The sequence below is a fragment of the Chelmon rostratus genome, chromosome 21 (genome assembly GCF_017976325.1).
Source record: "Chelmon rostratus isolate fCheRos1 chromosome 21, fCheRos1.pri, whole genome shotgun sequence".
In the NCBI taxonomy this organism is placed as follows: Eukaryota; Metazoa; Chordata; class Actinopteri; order Chaetodontiformes; family Chaetodontidae; genus Chelmon; species Chelmon rostratus.
Genome location: NC_055678.1, coordinates 5,924,042 through 5,944,286, shown reverse-complemented (window position 1 = coordinate 5,944,286; position 20,245 = coordinate 5,924,042). Strand labels below are relative to the sequence as shown.

The window sequence follows — 20,245 nt, the reverse complement described above, 5'->3', positions numbered from 1 at the left end:
AACACAAAAAGTAAAAAGAACATACGCTGTTCCATAATTTGAGTATTTCCACTACTGGATCATCAATCTAACATGCTTCTGTGCTTGCGATAAATGTTCTTCTAAATGTCCAACTCGTGCAAACATGTAGACAAGCGCCTTTTGGTCGAATGTCAAAAAAAAGAAGACGACAGTCGAGCGGAGGGAAAGGTCAAAGTGGGCCATACTGTAGTTGTAGAAGCTGCAACGTGTCCACAGTGTAACCAGACTGCTTTGTGGATCTGCCAAATTTTCTTCCCCCTCCCTCCCTCCCTGTCTCGAACATCATGGGATGGCCATGCCTCTTTGGGAAAAGGTGGAATTTAACATTGGCTGTTGCACATGCTCTAAAACTCTGTTCATTTAGCCTCTGGGTTACTGTTTACTTTTATTGGTAATGAAGATGCTATTATTGATGGGGGTCTTTATAGAGCAAGGGTTCAGTTGCCTAATGAAAGGAGGGATCATAAAAAGTGGATTCCATTTAAAATGTTAACATTTCATCGTGACTTTTTTCAAATGACTCTTCCCTTAAAGACAGAAAACCTGAAACTGGATAGAATCTGTGTATAAAGTTATATTTAATCATTAATACTTGTGGATCTGTGTGTTTGGTACATACTTGAAACTGCAGCTGCTTGCAGGTGCTTGGTACTTTGAAGGTGCATAGGCCCAAAATTACAAAATAAAACAAAATAAATATTTTCTTTTAATACCCAGATAACAACATGCATAAGATTCCCTCTCAGGAAAGACTGGGAGGGACAAAACCCTTTATATCTTGGAATATCGTTTCGTCTGTAAACACTTAATCTTAATGTGGTTAGCTCCCCGTGCGTAAATTGCGCACGCGCCACAGCTATCAATATGACCAATTTCTTTCTTTTTTTGAAGAAACCACCGAGCCCAAATGATAAAAAAAAAGACATTTAATTTATGCGCAACTGAAATCCAACCAGTCCTCAGCTGCTCCGCATGTCCTTAATTAATTGGTGCCTAATGAAGGCTAAGATGCAAATGATGTGTTCTACTAATAAAATCATCCAGTGTCCAGGCGGTTAAAAATCAGCTCAGCGACACAGTGGCTCAGGTTGGATGCCGGAAAGATGAAACACCCCAACAAAAGCGTCAATTAGGAAAAGTCCAGTGAGAAGCAGGAGATGGTAAAACGCGTCTGAGCGGTGGAGAGTCGTCGTGTAAGTGATCATCCACATCATCCACGTTTGAGCTGAAACGTGAACTTGTTTGACATGTTTGAAGACGGCCCCCTCTCTCTGATGAAGGAGGGACTCCGACTCGAACATGTACAAGTTATCTGGTGCGCGCAGGACCTCCCCAAAAGTTTTGGCATATAAAAGCCAAGCTAAGTCATTTGTTTAGGCAGTAGGGAGTTTCTGCTAGGGTCTGGATTGGAGTTACACACAGACCGGACCCTACCCTGTATGAGTGGTGTCTGAGGAGAAAAAGAGGATTCCCCCTTGCCGCAAAGAATCTACATGTCTAATATTTAGACATGTTCAGCTTTGTGGATATTCGGTTAGCGCTGTTGCTCAGCGCAGCAGTGCTTTTGGCCAGAGGTCAAGGCGAGGATGATAGTAAGTATCACTTTCAAACATTGATTTGGGTTGTTTTGGGCAGTGGCACCCTCAGGATGTGGATAGCCCGCAAGGATGCTGAGCAGTTTGCTGGAACTGATCGTCCTCTGCGGGATAATTGACTCCAGTGGGCAGAGGTTGTGAAAGTTGTGACACAGTGAGGCTTTTTGATGTTTTTTCGGACATTCGGAGGCGAATAGGAAGTTATAGATCTTTTCTTTGTCTTTTGCTGCTCTTAGTGGCGTGCAGATACACGCTCACTGTGCGTCTGCGTGCTGGAGCGCAAACCTGAGGCGAGCAGCTGCAGTATATCAGCGCGCAGTGACAGGACATTGTTTTCAAAGGGAGTTCAAGCAGAGCATAACGCATGAAGAATTTTAAAAATGGCAAATCTTTTAATGACATTCTAATTATAGTGAGTTTGGAAAGTCATTTTCCATTTTAGAGAACATTTGCTTCCAGGTCACAAATATGTGCCAAAGTCTAAAGATTCCTGCACTTGATTTTTTTTTTTTTTTGGTAGTTTTGTCATTAAGGCATTAAAAAGATGAGCAGACAAAGTGTGTTGGGGAGTCAAACACGGTAAAGTGGACCCCTTTGTAACCGTTATAAGGCTCTAAAGTTTCATAAGAATGGCCCATTCAATTAAATAGCTTTTTCATGCAGTTTGTGGAAAAAAAGACTCGGTTAGCTGAAAAAAAGCACAATGGAAAAATAGCTCAAGTCTGAGGTAGACAGTAAAATGGTTTAGACATCAATTAATCATACAGAGGAGGGTGCGGGAGATCTCGCTTTGTGGGTTAACAGCGCCTCTCAGTGGCAGATACTGGAATTGTGCAGTCGTCTCCCCAAATCTCAGTCCTCCCACCTCCAGGGCCCAACCACACACCCAACAGCCTGAAATGTCATTAGGTCCAGTGTAATTTTCCACTCAGGAGAAAATCTTTTAAAAAAATCTGATCAGAAATGTTGGATTGTGAATTCTTCTACATTCGTTCTGTTCCACATCAATCCTGTGTTTATTTACCAGGCCCAAATTACTTATACCGCCTCTAAACAGGCACCAACATTACACGTCATTAAAAACTTCATTCATGCTCAAAAGTCAGTCATCAAACACCAGGTCTTAACTCATTAAAAGCCTGTTTCTGTGACTTTGCTGCATCTTAATGAAACCTTAATCCAGCTAGAATGATTCGGGTTGAAGAACGGATCTAAAATAACTTCAAGAAGGCAACTGTAAGGAAAAGCAAAACTCCAAAAAAGATGGCAGCTGGTTAGTTTACCATCTTAGAACTGAAAGAACAATGTAGGGGAAGACTGCAAAATACCTTTTACTGAACATTAAGCTGTTTTGTAAGCAGAGTCTGGTATCTGATCCAGACCTACTAGGCACATCTGGTTCCCATATGATGAATGCTTGTGCAGATGCAGCCAAGACTCAACTAAATGTTACCAGCACACAAGTCAATTTACTGATGCTAAACCTAACTTGGGGTATTTTTAGACAAAATATCAAGATTTCTCTCTTGTTTTGCTTCGTATTTAATGTTACCAAACTCACCGCTGTTTTCTCCTCTCAGGCACATTCGGCAGCTGCACATTAGATGGACAGTTGTACAACGATAAGGATGTATGGAAACCAGAGCCCTGCCAGATCTGCGTCTGCGACAGCGGAACCGTCATGTGCGACGAGGTGATCTGTGAGGACACATCCGACTGTGCTGATCCCATCATCCCAGACGGAGAGTGCTGCCCTATCTGCCCAGACGTTGATGGTACTCCACCTTCCTCCTCCTCACCAATTCTGTGGTTAATTAGCTTTGTGGCGCCACCTAGTGCCTCTCACCTCATCTCTGACCATCCATGGCTCACGGGCCACACATGGACTTGAGGCCCTAAGCCTGCCTGCTTTCCAGAGGATTTTAATTCAGAAAAGAATCGCTTTGGATTTACCTTTTGTGCATTTCACTTTCAATATGCAGTCTCTTAACGATGGATTACACCTGCTCTGGCGAAGTCTGGCAATGAATATGTAGTTTCCCAACATGCCTACCTCTGCAGTGACACTGCAGGGTGCAGCAGGGCCCACGCACGTCACAGCATTCGCAACAACATTTCACTACAGATAATATGTAGAATCAGGTTAATATGCTTTTGATAAAATAATTCGATGAAACACTACAGCCTTCAGCCTGGACCTGCTATAGATAGCTGTGGCTTGGAGCTTATCGCTAGGTTTAACCAGACGCTCAACATTATTTTGTAAATGTCCAAAGTTATAAATGTGTCTCTCATAAATGTTCAAGAGGTGTTGACACTGTCTTTTTCTCCGTTGGTTCTGTAGGACCCCAGCTTCCAGGAGAACTTGAGGTATTTTTCCCTTTAACCTTGTTTGATATTGAAACATATGTGTGACTCGAGCCTGAGGGTCTCTGTTTGGAGATGCTGGCACGGCCCAGTTTAGCATGTATTCTAGATGATGCACTTGTTTTTACGCTCTGGATGAAACATTGCAGCGTAGCCTAACTCCCTTTTTCCATCTATCAATAGCCAACAAACGGAGCCCCTGGCCCCAAGGGAGACCCGGTAGGTTCCAGCTCACTTCCACACACCTCACACTATTCAGGAGACCTTGTCTACCCCTCAGTGCAAATAACACCTGTGTTTTTTTTAAATGATAATTGCATATATTTGCTACGAGGACGAACTGACATAAATAGTGTTCAAGCAACTTTGTCTCTATAGATATTTTTGAATATGATTATTTTCCATCAGATGCATTTGTCACATCAGTGTTTCCCTCTTGTGTTGGTTACTCTGTAGTCTTCACAACAAATTACAATGCCTTATTCAGTAGTGTCTTTGCTGCATTGCATGCGGTTGATTCCAGATTTTTCAATAGTTTTTTTTTCTTTGTTTCGCATTTTACCAATTACTGGCTCAAAAATGTGAAAATGTGCACAATGTTGTTATATGTTTGCTGACTGAGTCTCTACAAACGAATCAATAGGCCGGTAAAGCTGCTGTGACATATTGTCGCTGATGACCTTTGATAATGAGGTCACAAGGTCAACAGGTCATCCAAAGTTCAAAGGTCACATAATGCAATTTGGTTTCTAAAATGATGAAGTAATATTAAATAACAACATGCATGTAGCAACAACAAGAAGTGCAACATGTATGATTCAGAAATCAGCATCACCGCACGATATATGTGTATCTATGTGTGACGTTGCATAATGCACAGTATAACAGTTTCATGTTTCCTATCTAGATCCGTGTTTCATAGAAATGACGTAGTCTAATCTACTTCGGTTGCCTATGAGCTATAATTCCTTCTGCAAGGAAAGTTAAAACTGAATGACCTCAAAGAAAACATGAAATACTTAGCAAAGAATATTGCTAACAGATGGCGTCTTCCTGACTTTTCTGCAGGGTCTTCCTGGTCCTCCTGGCAATGATGGACTCGACGGACAGCCTGGCCTCCCTGGCCCACCCGGCCCCCCTGGCCCCCCTGGCCTTGGCGGAGTAAGTATATCCAAGTCAGCCAACATCCAGGAAGTCTGGGATTACGTGTTCCCTTGAAAAGAGCTTTTATTCCTGCATCAGTTCTGCCAGTGATGCTTCACTTTGCAAACATTTGACAAGAACGATCAGCAGGCGAGGCTTTGTGATGGAGAGAGGCAACTAGAAATCTCCTCCGTATTCACTTCAGCACTGGAGGTGCAGACAGCTCCCTGGTTCTCAGGTTTAGTTCTGGTAAAAATGCAGAATGTCTCATGCTGATCTGACCAGTTTATCCAGTCAGTGACCTTAGCTGACATGTTACAGCATTTCAACATGTTAACGTTTAACTCAAGGTCTCTGCTACAGAGAATATGTGGTCTTAGAAATTGTTACTCCTCATCGTCATGCTGTAGCATGTGATTCAGAGTGACACTGTTAACCAAGTCACCGCAACAATCCAACGTGACTGCAACATCACATGGCCAGTGTGTTTTTTTGTGATACATTGCCGCCAGAATAATAAAAGTGTTGTTTCCCCAAAGCTCAGTGACTAATTCTTTATCTTCTCCCCTTACAGAACTTCTCTCCTCAAATGAGCTACGTTGACCACTCCAAATCCAGTGGCCCACCTGTTCCTGGCCCAATGGTATGAAGGCTTTCCTCTTCTCAACAGAGCCATATTGCTAAATATGCAAACAATGTGCAGACAAATAAAGAGAATCTAATTGCCCTTTTCTCATCTTCATCAACAGGGTCCTATGGGTCCCCGTGGTCCTCCTGGACCCGCTGGCTCCTCTGTAAGTGGTCCCTCATCACTCACACTTCAGATTCAAATTTTGACAACAAACTTATGCTAGCTAATCATCCCCAGTCATTTTTTCTTGCATCTCATATATGATAAATACAAAGATAAATACATAAACACGAAAGAGGATATTGTGTTAATCTCTTTTTCTTGTTGTCCATCAGGGTCCTCAGGGTTTCACTGGCCCCCCAGGAGAGCCTGGTGAGCCCGGAGCTTCTGTGAGTATTCAAAATGTTCTGCTAAATAAGCGTCTCTCTTGGCTTGTCTGGAGAAAATATGTTTGTCTTTATCCACAGTAATGATCACAACACTGATCTCAGTCCTCATTAGCTACAATGAGTTTGACTAAGAAAACTATAACTCCATATATAAGATGCAGCTTATTCTGTATTATTGATCGGTCCTTTTAACTTGTTACTTCCTGTCTGCGTTCCACTTCCTGTTGGAGTCACTGACCCACTGACACACATCTGCACACATCAGTTTTTATCAGGGATAAACACCCCCTCACCCTCTCTTCTTTTCCTTCAACAACATAATAAATATTTACTCCAGATAGTCTGTTGGAGCTAATCTAGTCATTTATTGTGTTTTTTAGGGCCCCATGGGTTCCCGTGGTCCTGCTGGCCCCCCTGGAAAGAACGGAGATGATGTAAGTGATTTATTGATTATCCCGCTTTAGGAGGCACTTCTTGGGATCATCATGTATAACTAAGGAAAGACACAGCTTTGATTGGTCATTCTAACACAGATTTAAACCAGTGATTATATTTCCACCTCTTGTCCTTGTTATCCTTCTGATATTTGGCTTTCTGTGTGACCTATTGTACTCATTTATTGTAAATCATATATTTACTGAAGGACACATACTGTAGTCGCTTAGTGGTGACACCTCCACACGCTGATCAGCACATACTGACCTCCTCTCTGCATGTCTTCAACAGGGTGAGCCCGGCAAAGCTGGTCGCCCCGGTGAGCGTGGAGCTGCTGGCCCTCAGGTAAGCGATGCCCACTGAGGGCAAAGATCAGGAGATGCTTCTACTTCCTGGTTATTCTTCCACTGTAGTTGCAGAAAAAGCGCAATGTTATCATGCATGACGCATATGTGTGTTGTTTTTGAACTTCATTGACATATCTCTTGTTTTCCTCCTGCAGGGAGCTCGTGGATTCCCCGGAACCCCTGGACTCCCCGGCATCAAGGGACACAGAGTGAGTTTGGAGGAGCACCCAGCACCAAAATCGCCATTTTCAGCTGCTGTGATGTTGTATTAAGTGGTGACTGACCTGAGGATGCTGACTGATTTTGTGCACAGGGTTTCAGTGGTTTGGATGGAGCTAAGGGAGATGCTGGACCCGCTGGCCCCAAGGTAGGGTTGCTCACCAAAGCAGGAATATTGTGCAGACAAAATTTTTGTTTGAATCATGACTGCAGCCATTCCAATGCAATGTCTCAGAGCTCATTCTTCCCTCTGTATTCGTCTGCAGGGAGAGGCTGGTGCCCCCGGTGAGAACGGAGTCCCCGGAGCTATGGTACGTTTTTGCCTCATCTCAATCCATTTGTTGATTGCTCTTTTTTGAAGTAGTATTATAGATTCAAGGCTTTAAATACCTTATGTGTCATATCTACAACAAGGAGGGTGTGTAAAATGTGCTAGCATTGCCAAGCTAATATTATTCTGTCTTTTTTTTGTCTTTTGTAGGGTGCTCGTGGTCTTCCTGGCGAGAGAGGCCGCCCCGGACCTCCTGGCCCCTCTGTAAGCGCTGCTTTTCAAATCTAAATGTTTAGCTATTTAATTCACAGGCTCTTAAATCTCTGACTGCTCTTGAAAATAAATGCTAAATTGGACTATAGCACTGTCTGTTAAGACTCATGATAATGTTTACGGCTGCTAATAATGTTTGGGTCCAATCCAGCAAATATCACTTTGAGCTAATCTCCTCCTCCTCTGCAGGGTGCTCGTGGTAACGATGGCAACACTGGCCCTGGTGGACCTCCTGTAAGTGTTCATTTTGCATTAATTCTCCTTGGAAAGTTATGTGAGCTTATATCAGCCGTGTAAAATTGTGTTATGACATTGCTACCTAATGCTATATTGAAGCATTCCATCAAATTTATGGTTGTCTTTGTGGATGTCTGCTAACACGGTGTCTTTATTTTTCAGGGACCTACTGGACCTGCTGGTCCCCCTGGATTCCCTGGTGGTGCCGGAGCTAAGGTAAGTCTTCCAATACATTTTTCATATCAGTAAAGTGACCATAAGAATTGGCGATCCAGTAGGCCCTGTTAGGTTTCTCATCCTTAGCTCATGTGTAGCAGTACCACTCTGCTAATGAGACTTAACTCATTAGCCAATCAACACTATTATCCACCTGACTTGCTGTCTCAAAATCTCCCTGGTTTTGTGTGCCAGTAGGAAAACTGTGGACATTAACAGTCTGCAGGGATTAAGATCTTTCACCCTGCTTTGCCATAGATGAAAGTATCTGCAGGATCAGTTCTAGTGGTCAAACTACCCAATGTTAATTCCACACGTGACAGATCAATTATATTCTCTGCTCGACACAGTCAGCCATTAGCCAGCGTGGTTTAAGACTGAAAACTGAATATTTGGCCTAATGCTGTGTACCACAGGTGAACACTGCAGCCACCAGATGGCATCATTAGACCTCTAATGACACCCTACCTCTGTCGCCTGCACCCCTTCCCTGTTGCTGTCAGATCAGGGGAGGATTTATTATGATAACCTGTAACTCTCACCTGTATGAAGTCACAGACACCTGGAAAAAACTGGGCTATGACTCAATCAGACTGTTTATTATTGTGGATTATTGTGGTGACTGTTTTTACTCTATTTACACTTTTTATATGAACTTACACTTGGACAAAAACTACCACAGTTTTATAGACTTTTCACTTAACTCTGAATGTAATTTATACGTATTTATATTTAATGCAAATAATTGTTAGAAAGTATTGATGTGCAAAAATGTGCTATTTGTTTAGGATTTGCAATTTATTTTTGACACTTACAGTATTCAAGTTGTAGATTTCTGAGACATTGTTGCTTCACTTCACAGGGAGAGACTGGTCCTCAGGGAGGCCGTGGAAATGAGGGACCCCAGGGAGCCCGTGGTGAGCCTGGTAACCCAGGACCTGCTGGACCCGCTGGACCCGCTGTGAGTAGATGCTGGACTTTTGACACAATGTCAAATCTTTTTTCACGTGGCAGGGAAAAAAAGAAATTCTAAATGCAATTTCATGATTTTCAACATTTTATTTTCTTCCCCTCCCAAAAGGGTGCCCCCGGAAGTGATGGTTCTGCTGGTGCTAAGGGAGCTCCTGTAAGTATCAAACTCGTTGATCATGTTTATTCCACTTGAATCCTGTACATCACGTGTTCTGACACCCCGGCTGTCTATCCCGTAGGGTGCTGCTGGTATTGCTGGTGCTCCTGGTTTCCCTGGAGCTCGTGGTCCCGCTGGAGCTCAGGGAGCTGTTGGTGCTCCTGGTCCCAAGGGTAACAATGTGAGTAGACAATTGATTGTGTGAACCTTCAGTTCTGGTATCACCACACATTGTTCTTCAGTGTTACAGAGATCCAGGATCACCTGACGGCCTAAATAAAATGTGTGTGTTTCTCCCAACAGGGTGATCATGGTCCCTCTGGTCCTAAGGGAGAGCCTGGTGCCAAGGGAGAGCCTGTAAGTTTCTAAATACATAATGCATACCACACATCTTGCCTTTAATTAACCTGTGTGATTTGGAGGAAATGCATTTTTCCTAACAACCTTGCTTTCTTTTCCAGGGCCCCGCTGGAGTTCAGGGACTTGCCGGCCCCGCTGGTGAGGAGGGAAAGAGAGGAGCCCGTGGAGAGCCCGGTGGTGCTGGAGCCCGTGGACCCCCTGGAGAGCGTGTATGCTACCTCCTCTTTCTGTCAAATAGTTGCCTCTGAGCAGGATTTAAGCAGGAGAACAAACTTCTAAACCCTGGGCCACCTCTTTTAGATAACACGAGGAATGGTCACAATGCTACATATCCATTTCACACTGTATTCAAATAACCAGTGCTGTCTCGGCATATCTCATATTCGGCACATTTAGGGTACGTTAAATTCCCAGGGGATTCACCTCTGCAGTTTGAGGGTTCACATCACAGTTACTGATATGGTTGCTGTGCCTGTTTTTCCATTAGGGTGCCCCTGGTGCTCGTGGTTTCCCTGGTGCTGATGGAGCTGCTGGTGGCAAGGTGAGTTAGTGGATCTATCCAAGGAGTCCTAAACCAGGTCCGGAAAATTTGTCAAACTTTGTTTCTCACTCAGTGAATCCTAAAAGCTTTCAAACTTACATATAACCAGTTAGCGGTAACAGCTGTTAGCAAATATTTATTCTCATGTCATCCCCACTTACGGAGATTTTCCCCGATTCCTCTTTACCTGTGTGATAGGGAGCCCCCGGTGAGCGTGGTGCCCCCGGCGCAATGGGACCTCAGGGAGCCACTGGTGAGGCTGGAAGCCCCGGTGCTCCTGGCGCACCTGGATCCAAGGTGAGTTCTGCAACAAAAGAAGAAGCTCTCCTTAATCTTCTAGCTAAACATACATATAGCATTGTGAGAGTCACTCAATGTGTGACTTCCATCTGCTGTTTGTCTTCATACTTATTGACTCTTTGTCATACGTGGCATTCCCTCCATAGGGTGTGACTGGTAGCCCTGGAAGCCCCGGCCCTGATGGCAAAGCTGGACCTGCTGTAAGTCCTGACTCACGAATAGTTCCTGATAGTCATGACTTGCTCTTACTTCAGCTGTAACAGTCCATTTATTCCTGATCTTAGAGTCTTTCTCAGTATCCTCCTGTCCTCTGATGATCTTTAGGGTGCTCAAGGACAAGATGGACGCCCTGGACCTCCTGGCCCCGGTGGAGCCAGAGGACAGCCCGGAGTCATGGGATTCCCCGGACCCAAGGGAGCCGCTGTAAGCGAACTGCCCCGCTCATTTTGTTTTGAAGTGCAAAAATAAAAATTTTCCAGAAGGTGCAATTACAAGAACACTGCTTGCTAGTTTATTTGCCCTTTTGTGAATCTTATATAAAATCACTCAGACATGAACTCAGTCATACCTACTTTACTGTTCAGATTATGTTTTTCAGTCCATAAAAGTCTGATTTTTGGAATAGTGATTAAAGTGTGGCCTTTGTTCATTTTAACAGGGTGAGTCTGGTAAGCCTGGTGAGAGAGGTCCCGGCGGTGCCAGTGGCGCTGTTGTAAGTACTTTAAAACTCTGCCAGTGTAGAAAATGTTTTCTATCACAAAAACCAGTTGATAATTGGTTTGGGTCATGTTTTTCTTCACAGGGTGCTCCTGGTAAAGATGGTGATGTTGGTGCTCCTGGACCCTCTGGCCCTGCTGTATGTATCTCCTCTGTCTCAGTAACCATTGTAATGTGACAGATATTGCCATCAGTATTTAGTTGCATATTCCATAGGATTAACTTCTTATAAAATGAGAGTTTACATTATCAGTTGCAAGGTTTCTAATCATTGACTTTGCCTCTTTGTGTTCAGGGACCTGCTGGAGAGAAGGGAGAGCAGGGACCTGCTGGTCCTCCCGGATTCCAGGTAGGTTTTGAGAGTGTCTCAGCAGCCTCAGTGCTGTCTTTGTTTTTGCTGATGTATTTCTGAGATTTTTGGAGTGTTAACCCTAAAATCTTCACCTTTCTTCCTCGTGCAGGGTCTTCCCGGACCCCAAGGTGCTACTGGTGAGACTGGCAAGCCTGGTGAGCAGGTAAGAATCAGCCGGGAATCGTGAACGAAAGTGTTATCTTGCTTCTGCTTGTAAGGTCGCTATGCAACGTTTCATTAAGTTTGAGTAGTTGTTCAGACGTCTTACAGCACACACGTATAAAGCATATGAAATCTTGTGCTTTCTTGAGTGTTTTGAAGTCTCAACATTTCAATGGTCTTGTCTTCACATCTTCATGACAACCTTCTGCCCTCTTCCTCATTTGTTCAGGGTGCTCCTGGTGAGGTTGGACCCTCCGGCCCATCTGGACCAAGAGTGAGTATCTCCTGCATTTCAAGACAAAGCGTTCTCCTCATCCTCAGTAAAATGCCGTTCCTCTGTTCTTTAGCTAGAGTTGCTTGTGACCGATGTGTCCCTTCTCTCCTGTAGGGCGACAGAGGTTTCCCTGGTGAGCGCGGTGCTAATGGCGTTGCTGGCCCAACCGGACCCCGTGGTGCCCCTGGCCCCGCTGGTAACGATGGACCCAAGGTAGGTCAAAAAACACTGATCTTGCCGTTAAAATGGCTTTTTGTTGAATGTTAAATCTCAGTTTTCTGTCTACTCCTTCACAGACCTGACACGAATGCATACTGTTCATAGTTAAATATCAACAAGTGCAAAAGTGCCAATATATAATCGACAAATATTCATTCAGGGCTATAAACAACAATCCTTTCGTACAAAGAAAAAGATCACTTTTGTTGAAAATACCTACTACGTCCACACATAATAAATGGATTCATAATTTTTTAAGTTATCCAGTTTGATTGTACTGTATGAAACATTCTGACATGCCAAGTGATCCATTCATGGTCCATTAGGATATTTAACACTTGCCATATCCATATCCATTCACATTTATAGCTGACATGGTCAGAAACAGGCCGGGACTTCCTTCCTTTCTATTGACATGCACACAGCTGCACCCTCCTCACTCCCAAATTCTCACCCATTTACATTTAAACAACAGGTTTATTGTCATTTAACTCAATCATGAAAGTTTTAGCTTTGCTTTTGAGTAACCAACCAATCTGCTGCAGTTTCTCTGTGCCAAGGCTTTTAGGAATATCACAAAACAATGTGGTCCAGCCTTTACTTTACTTCCCACCAAGGATGTACAGACAAAAACAAGTGATTGAAAGCGTGGTTTGTGTCAAAACACTGCCAAATTATCATTACCGTCATCATCCTCCTTTAGTTTTGTCCACTATGTATTGCAAATGTCACTGGATTGCTTACTTGCAGACGACTGAATATTACCAATCCATATTGATGTGTAATTTCTGTCTGTGTGTCTGTGTGCAGGGAGAGCCTGGTGCTGCTGGTGCCCCCGGTGGTCAGGGAGCCCCTGGTATGCAGGGAATGCCCGGTGAGCGCGGAGCTTCTGGTCTCCCCGGTGTCAAGGGAGAGAGAGTACGTATCGCACCTGTCCACCTGGTCTCTCCAAAACTGTTTACCTGCTTTTACTGTATTTATCTTGACCTTAATTAAACACAGTTCGAGGCACAGCAAGGTTTTCAATGTAAATCAATAATATAGTATAAGATAATAATACAAATTTATTTTTGGTGTTTATTATAGAGCTTAGAAGAGAGAAAACAGCTTTCTATGTTAAATGAAGACTTAATTTCTCTCATTTGTCAATTTTGCAGATATTTAATGAATTTTTGTGGTTTGGATTACCCAAGAAGGGGTTTTTTATGGGCGAACAGATGGCAACTTACTGGCAAGAATCAAACATATGTCCAATTATTGTGAGACAGGAAGCGAGAGCGCAGTAATGAGGCAAGCATGTAGATTATTGAGGAAAAAACAAAACTATCTTAAAATACTTGCCAAAATGCCAGTGATATTCTGATTCTGAATTAATTCCTGGGTCAGGGTGTTTCCTTCCTTTCCTACTTTCCCTGACAATTAGCCAAAAGCTGCTCATAAAATGTTAGCAAGTGAAGAAAGTGACTTTAACTTTTCCAGACTGATCAGCCAACATAAAGTAGCCACATATTTGGGTTCCTGTAACTACGTGACGAAACTTTTTTTAATATCATCACAAGTCTTAATATCTTAATAAACTTTTTCCCTTCAGGGAGACGGTGGACCCAAGGGAGGTGATGGCGCCCCCGGCAAAGATGGCGTTCGTGGTATGACTGGTGCTATTGGAGTCCCTGGACCTCCTGGTGCTCAGGGTGAGAAGGTAAGACCAGACACAACTTTGGTTTTTACCCACAAATATCAGCGATCCAGGTTCACGATCTTGGCAGGATTGTTATTACTCTACTATCACCCCGACAGTATCGTTATTCATATACGTTTATACACATAAAATGGGGTTGGGGTTTTATTTTTTAAATGTTCCTCCATATATGTGTCCATATATCCAGAATTCAGTTCAGTTCTGTTTTTAACTTAACTTAGATGTTTGGATATTGTCGTAAATTTGATTTCTGTGGTCAGCCTGCTAGGTCATGAAATAAGTGTTTAGGACTGACCTCCTGTCCTTCGCCTCTGGTTTTAGGGTGAGCCTGGCGCTGTTGGAGTTGCTGGACCCACCGGCTCTCGTGGTGCCCCTGTAAGTTCCCTCAATTCACTTGATTCAGGACTGGAAAACAAACACAAGATATACTATTTTACTGGATTTGTGTCTTCAGCACCAGATGCCACATGCAGAATATCATGGCTTATGTTATGAATTTATGCCTGAATGGTCCTAAAGCTTCTCTCCTCATCACTTTAACAGGGTGAGCGTGGAGAGACTGGACCTGCTGGACCCGCTGGATTTGCTGGACCTCCTGTAAGAATCTCACATGTTTATATTATATATATTTTGCACCAGAACTGACATTTCTCTTCAGATTCAGATGATTTCTGCCATGGTACAATACAGCATGTGTTGAGCTGTTCCTTCTCTTTCCCTCCAACCCTCAGGGTGCTGATGGTCAGCCTGGTGCCAAGGGAGAGACTGGTGACACTGGACCCAAGGGAGATGCTGGTGTTGCTGGACCAGCTGGACCCGTTGGAGCTGCTGGACCTCAGGTATGCCCACGTGTCATAAAACACTCCCAACATGCTAGCTTCTTTAATTTTACTACAATATCAATGCTAAGTTTAGTGTTTTTGATAATTATAAGATTGTGCTTCCTCACTTACAAATATTTCTTGTCTAACAGGGACCTGCTGGTCCTCCTGGACCCAAAGGTGCTCGTGGTGGTGCTGGACCTCCTGTGAGTATACCATTATTATATGAGATTATGTAGAACATATGACAATGATGGCGAAATCAGGGCTACTGTTTGAAGTTGCATTAAGTGTCATCTCTTTTGTCTCTTTGTGTGTGTGTGTGTATAGGGTGCTACTGGTTTCCCTGGACCTGCTGGCAGAGTTGGACCCCCTGGCCCTGCTGTAAGTTTCACCTAGTCCACATAACCAGCAGTAATAAACAACACAGTCTAGCCATTAATCCGTTAATCCATCATGACCTTCAGGAGAGTTGAATTGAATGACTTGAATCTTCTGCATGTTTCCAGGGAGCTTCTGGACCCCCTGGACCCGTTGGACCCATTGGCAAAGATGGAGCAAGAGGAGCTCGTGGTGAGACCGGTCCTGCTGGTCGCCCTGGTGAGGCTGGTGCTGCTGGACCCCCAGGACTTTCTGGAGAGAAGGGATCTCCTGGCGCTGATGGTGCCCCTGTGAGTCCTCCACTATAATCCTGCTGTAGTTCTTGACTGCCTAAAATGTACTACAGTGATATGTTTTCTGTATGTGCTTGCTAACTGGCTGCTGTGTCATTCTGTGCAGGGTGCCGCTGGTATCCCCGGACCCCAAGGTATTGCTGGACAGCGTGGTATTGTAGGTCTCCCCGGACAGCGTGGAGAGCGTGGTTTCCCTGGTCTGCCTGGACAATCTGTGAGTATTGATCATGACCAGAATGCATTCTGCAAAAATGAGATGAAGCTAAACTGGCTAAATTTCAAATACACATAGAATATTGGTAGTATTAAAAAAAAAAAAAAACATTTAGTGTTCCCTATCCATCCCTATCCAGCACAGGAGAGTATTTCATGACTGTACACTGTAAAATAGAACTAACTTTTACACAAAATCTGCATCATTTTGCACCGCACTTAAGCACAGGGTTAGTGTACGTTATTTCCTCAGAGCTTCCATCTGCATGCAGAGAACTGACCACTCTTCTTCTTCAGGGTGAGCCCGGAAAGCAGGGATCTCCTGGAGTCGTTGGTGAGCGCGGACCTCCCGGACCTGCTGGACCCCCTGGACTGTCTGGTGCAACTGGAGAGGCTGGTCGTGAGGTATGAGGCCTTGATCTGCTGTGCAGTATACTCACTCTGAATCAGAGAGTACTTATCAGGGTCTCACATGCTGCACCTACAAATTCACAAATATTCAGCATTCATTGGTTAATGATTTGACTTTAGCAGTGCTGATAAACATGTTGGTTCACCACAGAATGGAGCATGTAGCTAACCACTGAACATTATGACGATTCACCATTCTTGCTGCTCCTTCACAGGGATCTGCCGGTCATGATGGTGCCCCTGGTCGCGACGGAGCTCCTGGCCCCAAGGTAACCCTCCTCCTCTGGATTCCTTTACATCATTCTCAAGCCTCAAATAACTTGCAAATACAAAACCTTCTGTATGTTTTGCCAGGCCATTTAATTTTTAGTCCTGTGTAGCTTCCCAATAGAAACACAAAATTAGCCTTGAGCTGCCTAGCGTTGTTTCACTGGGAATTTGTTCCTATAGGGAGACCGTGGTGAGACTGGTATGTCTGGACCCCCTGGACCCCCTGGTGCTCCTGGAGCCCCCGGAGGTGTCGGCCCCTCTGGCAAGTCTGGTGATCGTGGAGAGAGTGTAAGCCCCTCCTTCTTATCTTGAGCCTGCTGAAAAATTGAATTAAATCAGGTAACTCACTGTCCAGATAACTTTTGATTTTATTGTGATCTGATTTTCCTTTAGGGTGCTGCTGGCCCTGCCGGCCCTGCTGGCCCCGCTGGCGTCCGTGGTTCTGCTGTACGTTTATCATAACATAATATGCATCAATAACACAAATAAACATAATACCTTTTAAGATATTGCCCTAGTCTTGCATTGCCTGACGATCTATGAGACATGCTGACCTGTTGCTTCCCTTCAGGGCCCTGCTGGTGCCAAGGGAGATAGAGGAGAGGCTGGTGAGGCTGGAGATAGAGGCCACAAGGGACACAGAGGATTCACCGGCATGCAGGGTCTGCCCGGACCTGCTGTAAGTAACTATTTCAAAGTGGTAGAGATGCTAAACACTAAAAGTTAGGAGATTGCTGCATGAAATAACTCTTATTTGAACTTTACTTTTTACATGCATAGTGTTTGATATTCACATCTTCTTCTGCGTCCAGGGTGCTGCTGGAGAGAGAGGACCTGCTGGCAGCTCTGGACCTGCTGGACCTAGAGTAAGTACACCTGTTTACAAGAAGTTACACAAAAAATGAATTCTCTACTAATCTGGTACATGCAGTATGTCTTTAGTCTTTAGTCTTTAGTGGGGCAAAAATAGCACATAACAAAAACATTGCACATGTTCAGCAGGATGACATATGTACACTATGTATGAACTGTTATGAATTGTTTTTTCTCATTAAGTGATCGTGTGGCTTTTGCTCCATAGGGACCTGCTGGATCTAGCGGTTCCCCTGGTAAGGATGGCATGAACGGTCTGCCTGGACCCATTGGACCCCCTGGACCTCGCGGTCGTAATGGAGAGATGGGCCCTGCTGTAAGTTGCACTATGACCTACGCTTTGACCAAGTGCTTGTGCATTCAGACGCTTCAAATATGTCTGCAGACTGTAAACATCTGGTGTCTCCAAACAGGGTCCTCCCGGACCTCCTGGACCCGCTGGTCCCCCTGGAGCTCCCGGCGGTGGATTCGACTTCATCAGCCAGCCTATTCAGGAGAAGGCCCCCGATCCCTTCCGTGGTGGCCACTACCGCGCCGACGACCCCAATGTCATGCGCGATCGCGACATGGAGGTTGACACCACCCTCAAGACCCTGACCCAGAAGGTTGAGAAGATCCGCAGCCCCGACGGTACCCAGAAGAACCCTGCACGCATGTGCCGTGACCTGAGGATGTGCCACCCTGAGTGGAAGAGCGGTGAGTGCAGATCTGAGCCCTGATGCAGCTCCGAGATAAAGAACGAGATGAGGATGAGCTGAGATTCAAACTGTTTTATGTTCCTCTGTTGCAGGCATGTACTGGATTGACCCCAACCAGGGATCTCCTCTGGATGCCATCAAGGTCCACTGCAACATGGAGACTGGTGAGACTTGCATCTCCCCCAGCGATTCCAGCGTCCCCATGAAGAACTGGTACCTCAGCAAGAACATCAGAGAGAAGAAGCACGTCTGGTTCAGCGAGTCCATGACCGGTGGATTCCAGGTAAGAAATCTTGAAAGTTCAGTCCACTGAAATCACCCTCATGAACTGACAGAATGTGGAATATGCACTGTTAAGTCAGTGACAGTAACGCCCATGCATCTTTCTGCTCCTTCCACCACGCAGTTCCAGTATGGCAGCGATGGAGCTGATTCAGAGGACGTCAGCATCCAGATGACCTTCATGCGCCTGATGTCCAACCAGGCCTCTCAGAACATCACATACCACTGCAAGAACAGCATCGCCTACATGGACTCCGCCACCGGCAACCTGAAGAAGGCCCTGCTTCTCCAGGGCTCCAACGACGTCGAGATCAGAGCCGAGGGCAACAGCCGCTTCACATACAGCGTCAGCGAGGATGGCTGCACGGTGAGTCCTCTCTCTGTTTGTCCCGGGGATTGCAGTTCTGTACATTTCTAATGGCAGACGTAAAATCATCCTTTAGGGAAGCAAGACTTTGATCCTTGTGCACACGTAAAACACTCACTTTCTCCAGCAATATCTGACCTTTTCTCCTTTTGGTTGCTCTCCACAGTCACACACTGGCACATGGGGCAAGACAGTCATCGACTACAAGACATCAAAAACATCCCGCCTGCCCATCATTGACATTGCTCCTATGGATGTTGGTGCACCTGATCAGGAGTTTGGCGTCGAAGTTGGCCCCGTCTGCTTCTTGTAAAAATGAAAGAAATATGGACATGACATTGTTGTTTTTTTTCTAGCAGTCATCTCTAAATCCTTTTTCTATGCATTCAAAACTCATTTGGCTGCCATTGGTCCACATGCTTAAAACCACTCTACTGAAGACGGTGTTTATGTTTTTCCAATCATGAGAAGTTTTTGGGACTGCTACTTCAACCAAAACCAACCACAAGGACACTTTAAAAAGAAACTTTTGTTTCCACTGGCAACAAGAAAATAATATATACTTGTGTAAAATTTCCCCCTGGAGATTGAGAAAAAAAAAACATCCACACATGCAATGAAACACAGGTGACTTTTGCCATTTTCTACCGCTGCGGAAGGACATTGAAAACAACTAATGATATGTACCATTTTCCTGGTGTTAAATAAATTGTAAAAAGTGTGAAGTGTCTTCTTGTTCTAAATTCACGAAAAAGAAAAACACCTGAATGTTGCTCAGACGAAGCAAAGATCAGCAAAAGAGCAAGAGAAAAAAAGCTCACCTTCATTGTAATATGTAGATGGCTACCTCATAACAAGAAGTCACCCCCAATTTTTTCTTCAATGAAAAGGGTTTATTTTGCACGAGTCTATTGTGGGAAAATCCAAAACAGTCAAAGGTGCTATTACCATTCAATGAGGTCCAGTTATTGGTGTTTGATGGTGAAACTCTCACTGTCATACTGTAATTATTGCCACTAATGCCTGCAGAACCTTTGGTGCTACTAAATTGACTCATTGTCTTGTTGTCTATGCAGTGCAACTGTTTTCTTCTTAAGTGTTGGTTTGATAAAAGAGGTCCTCAGAGAAGGTGATCACTGCAGATGTAATGCATGCAATCATGTCTTTGTAGATAAAAGCAAGTGACTCTGGTTCAGTATCATTTCCCTGCCCGTGTGTTCAGTGTTCATCCTTCTGTCTGTTTACCCCTGTGGAAAACTCCTCTTCACTAAAAACAAAAAACAGCACACATCTCCCACCCCGTTGTTAATGTTGTTTGTTGATGTCTTTCGCGAAGGGTTTCTTAAAAAAGAATTTGAAGCAGACCCACTTTCATGGTTTAAAAGAGAGATTCTGTACTTATTTTGTACATGTATAATAAATTGAGATGTTTTTAATTATTTTGGGTGCTGAAATAAAGCATGTGAAGTGGTCTACTCAGTGGCGGAGTTTTCACTGTCCTGTTTTGCAACTGTTGTGAAACTGAAATCAGGTGTTAGGATTTGGACTGTAAGCTGCATGTCACATTTTGAGAGAGCCCAGGAGATCATACACGCTCTGGTACTGAAAGAGATTCAAAACAGGTTCAGAGATCAACTGTTCCACAACAGTTGCACTGAGTACATTTCTGTTAAGCAGCAGTGAAAACAAGGCCAATGTCAAATAGTCAAACCTGGCTTTTCTTCATCGGTACACACACA

General features: G+C 44.3%; 1 protein-coding gene across 1 annotated transcript; it reads left to right on the top strand.

Moving 5' to 3' along the window:
* The first annotated feature begins 1,390 nt into the window (after nucleotides 1–1,390).
* On the top strand, nucleotides 1,391–19,227 carry col1a1b (collagen, type I, alpha 1b). The gene is made up of 51 exons (XM_041962062.1): nucleotides 1,391–1,613; nucleotides 3,197–3,391; nucleotides 3,961–3,986; nucleotides 4,167–4,202; nucleotides 5,052–5,144; nucleotides 5,701–5,769; nucleotides 5,876–5,920; nucleotides 6,093–6,146; nucleotides 6,527–6,580; nucleotides 6,873–6,926; nucleotides 7,084–7,137; nucleotides 7,242–7,295; nucleotides 7,414–7,458; nucleotides 7,629–7,682; nucleotides 7,881–7,925; nucleotides 8,091–8,144; nucleotides 9,007–9,105; nucleotides 9,226–9,270; nucleotides 9,356–9,454; nucleotides 9,577–9,630; nucleotides 9,735–9,842; nucleotides 10,121–10,174; nucleotides 10,373–10,471; nucleotides 10,621–10,674; nucleotides 10,799–10,897; nucleotides 11,133–11,186; nucleotides 11,277–11,330; nucleotides 11,487–11,540; nucleotides 11,653–11,706; nucleotides 11,935–11,979; nucleotides 12,094–12,192; nucleotides 13,009–13,116; nucleotides 13,790–13,897; nucleotides 14,219–14,272; nucleotides 14,441–14,494; nucleotides 14,629–14,736; nucleotides 14,871–14,924; nucleotides 15,049–15,102; nucleotides 15,228–15,389; nucleotides 15,499–15,606; nucleotides 15,903–16,010; nucleotides 16,232–16,285; nucleotides 16,467–16,574; nucleotides 16,680–16,733; nucleotides 16,858–16,965; nucleotides 17,099–17,152; nucleotides 17,368–17,475; nucleotides 17,573–17,855; nucleotides 17,950–18,140; nucleotides 18,264–18,506; nucleotides 18,673–19,227. Exons 1-51 carry the CDS (start codon nucleotides 1,532–1,534, stop codon nucleotides 18,817–18,819), a joined length of 4,353 nt encoding a protein of 1,450 aa, XP_041817996.1. The 5' UTR covers nucleotides 1,391–1,531; the 3' UTR covers nucleotides 18,820–19,227.
* Nucleotides 19,228–20,245: the final 1,018 nt, after the last annotated feature.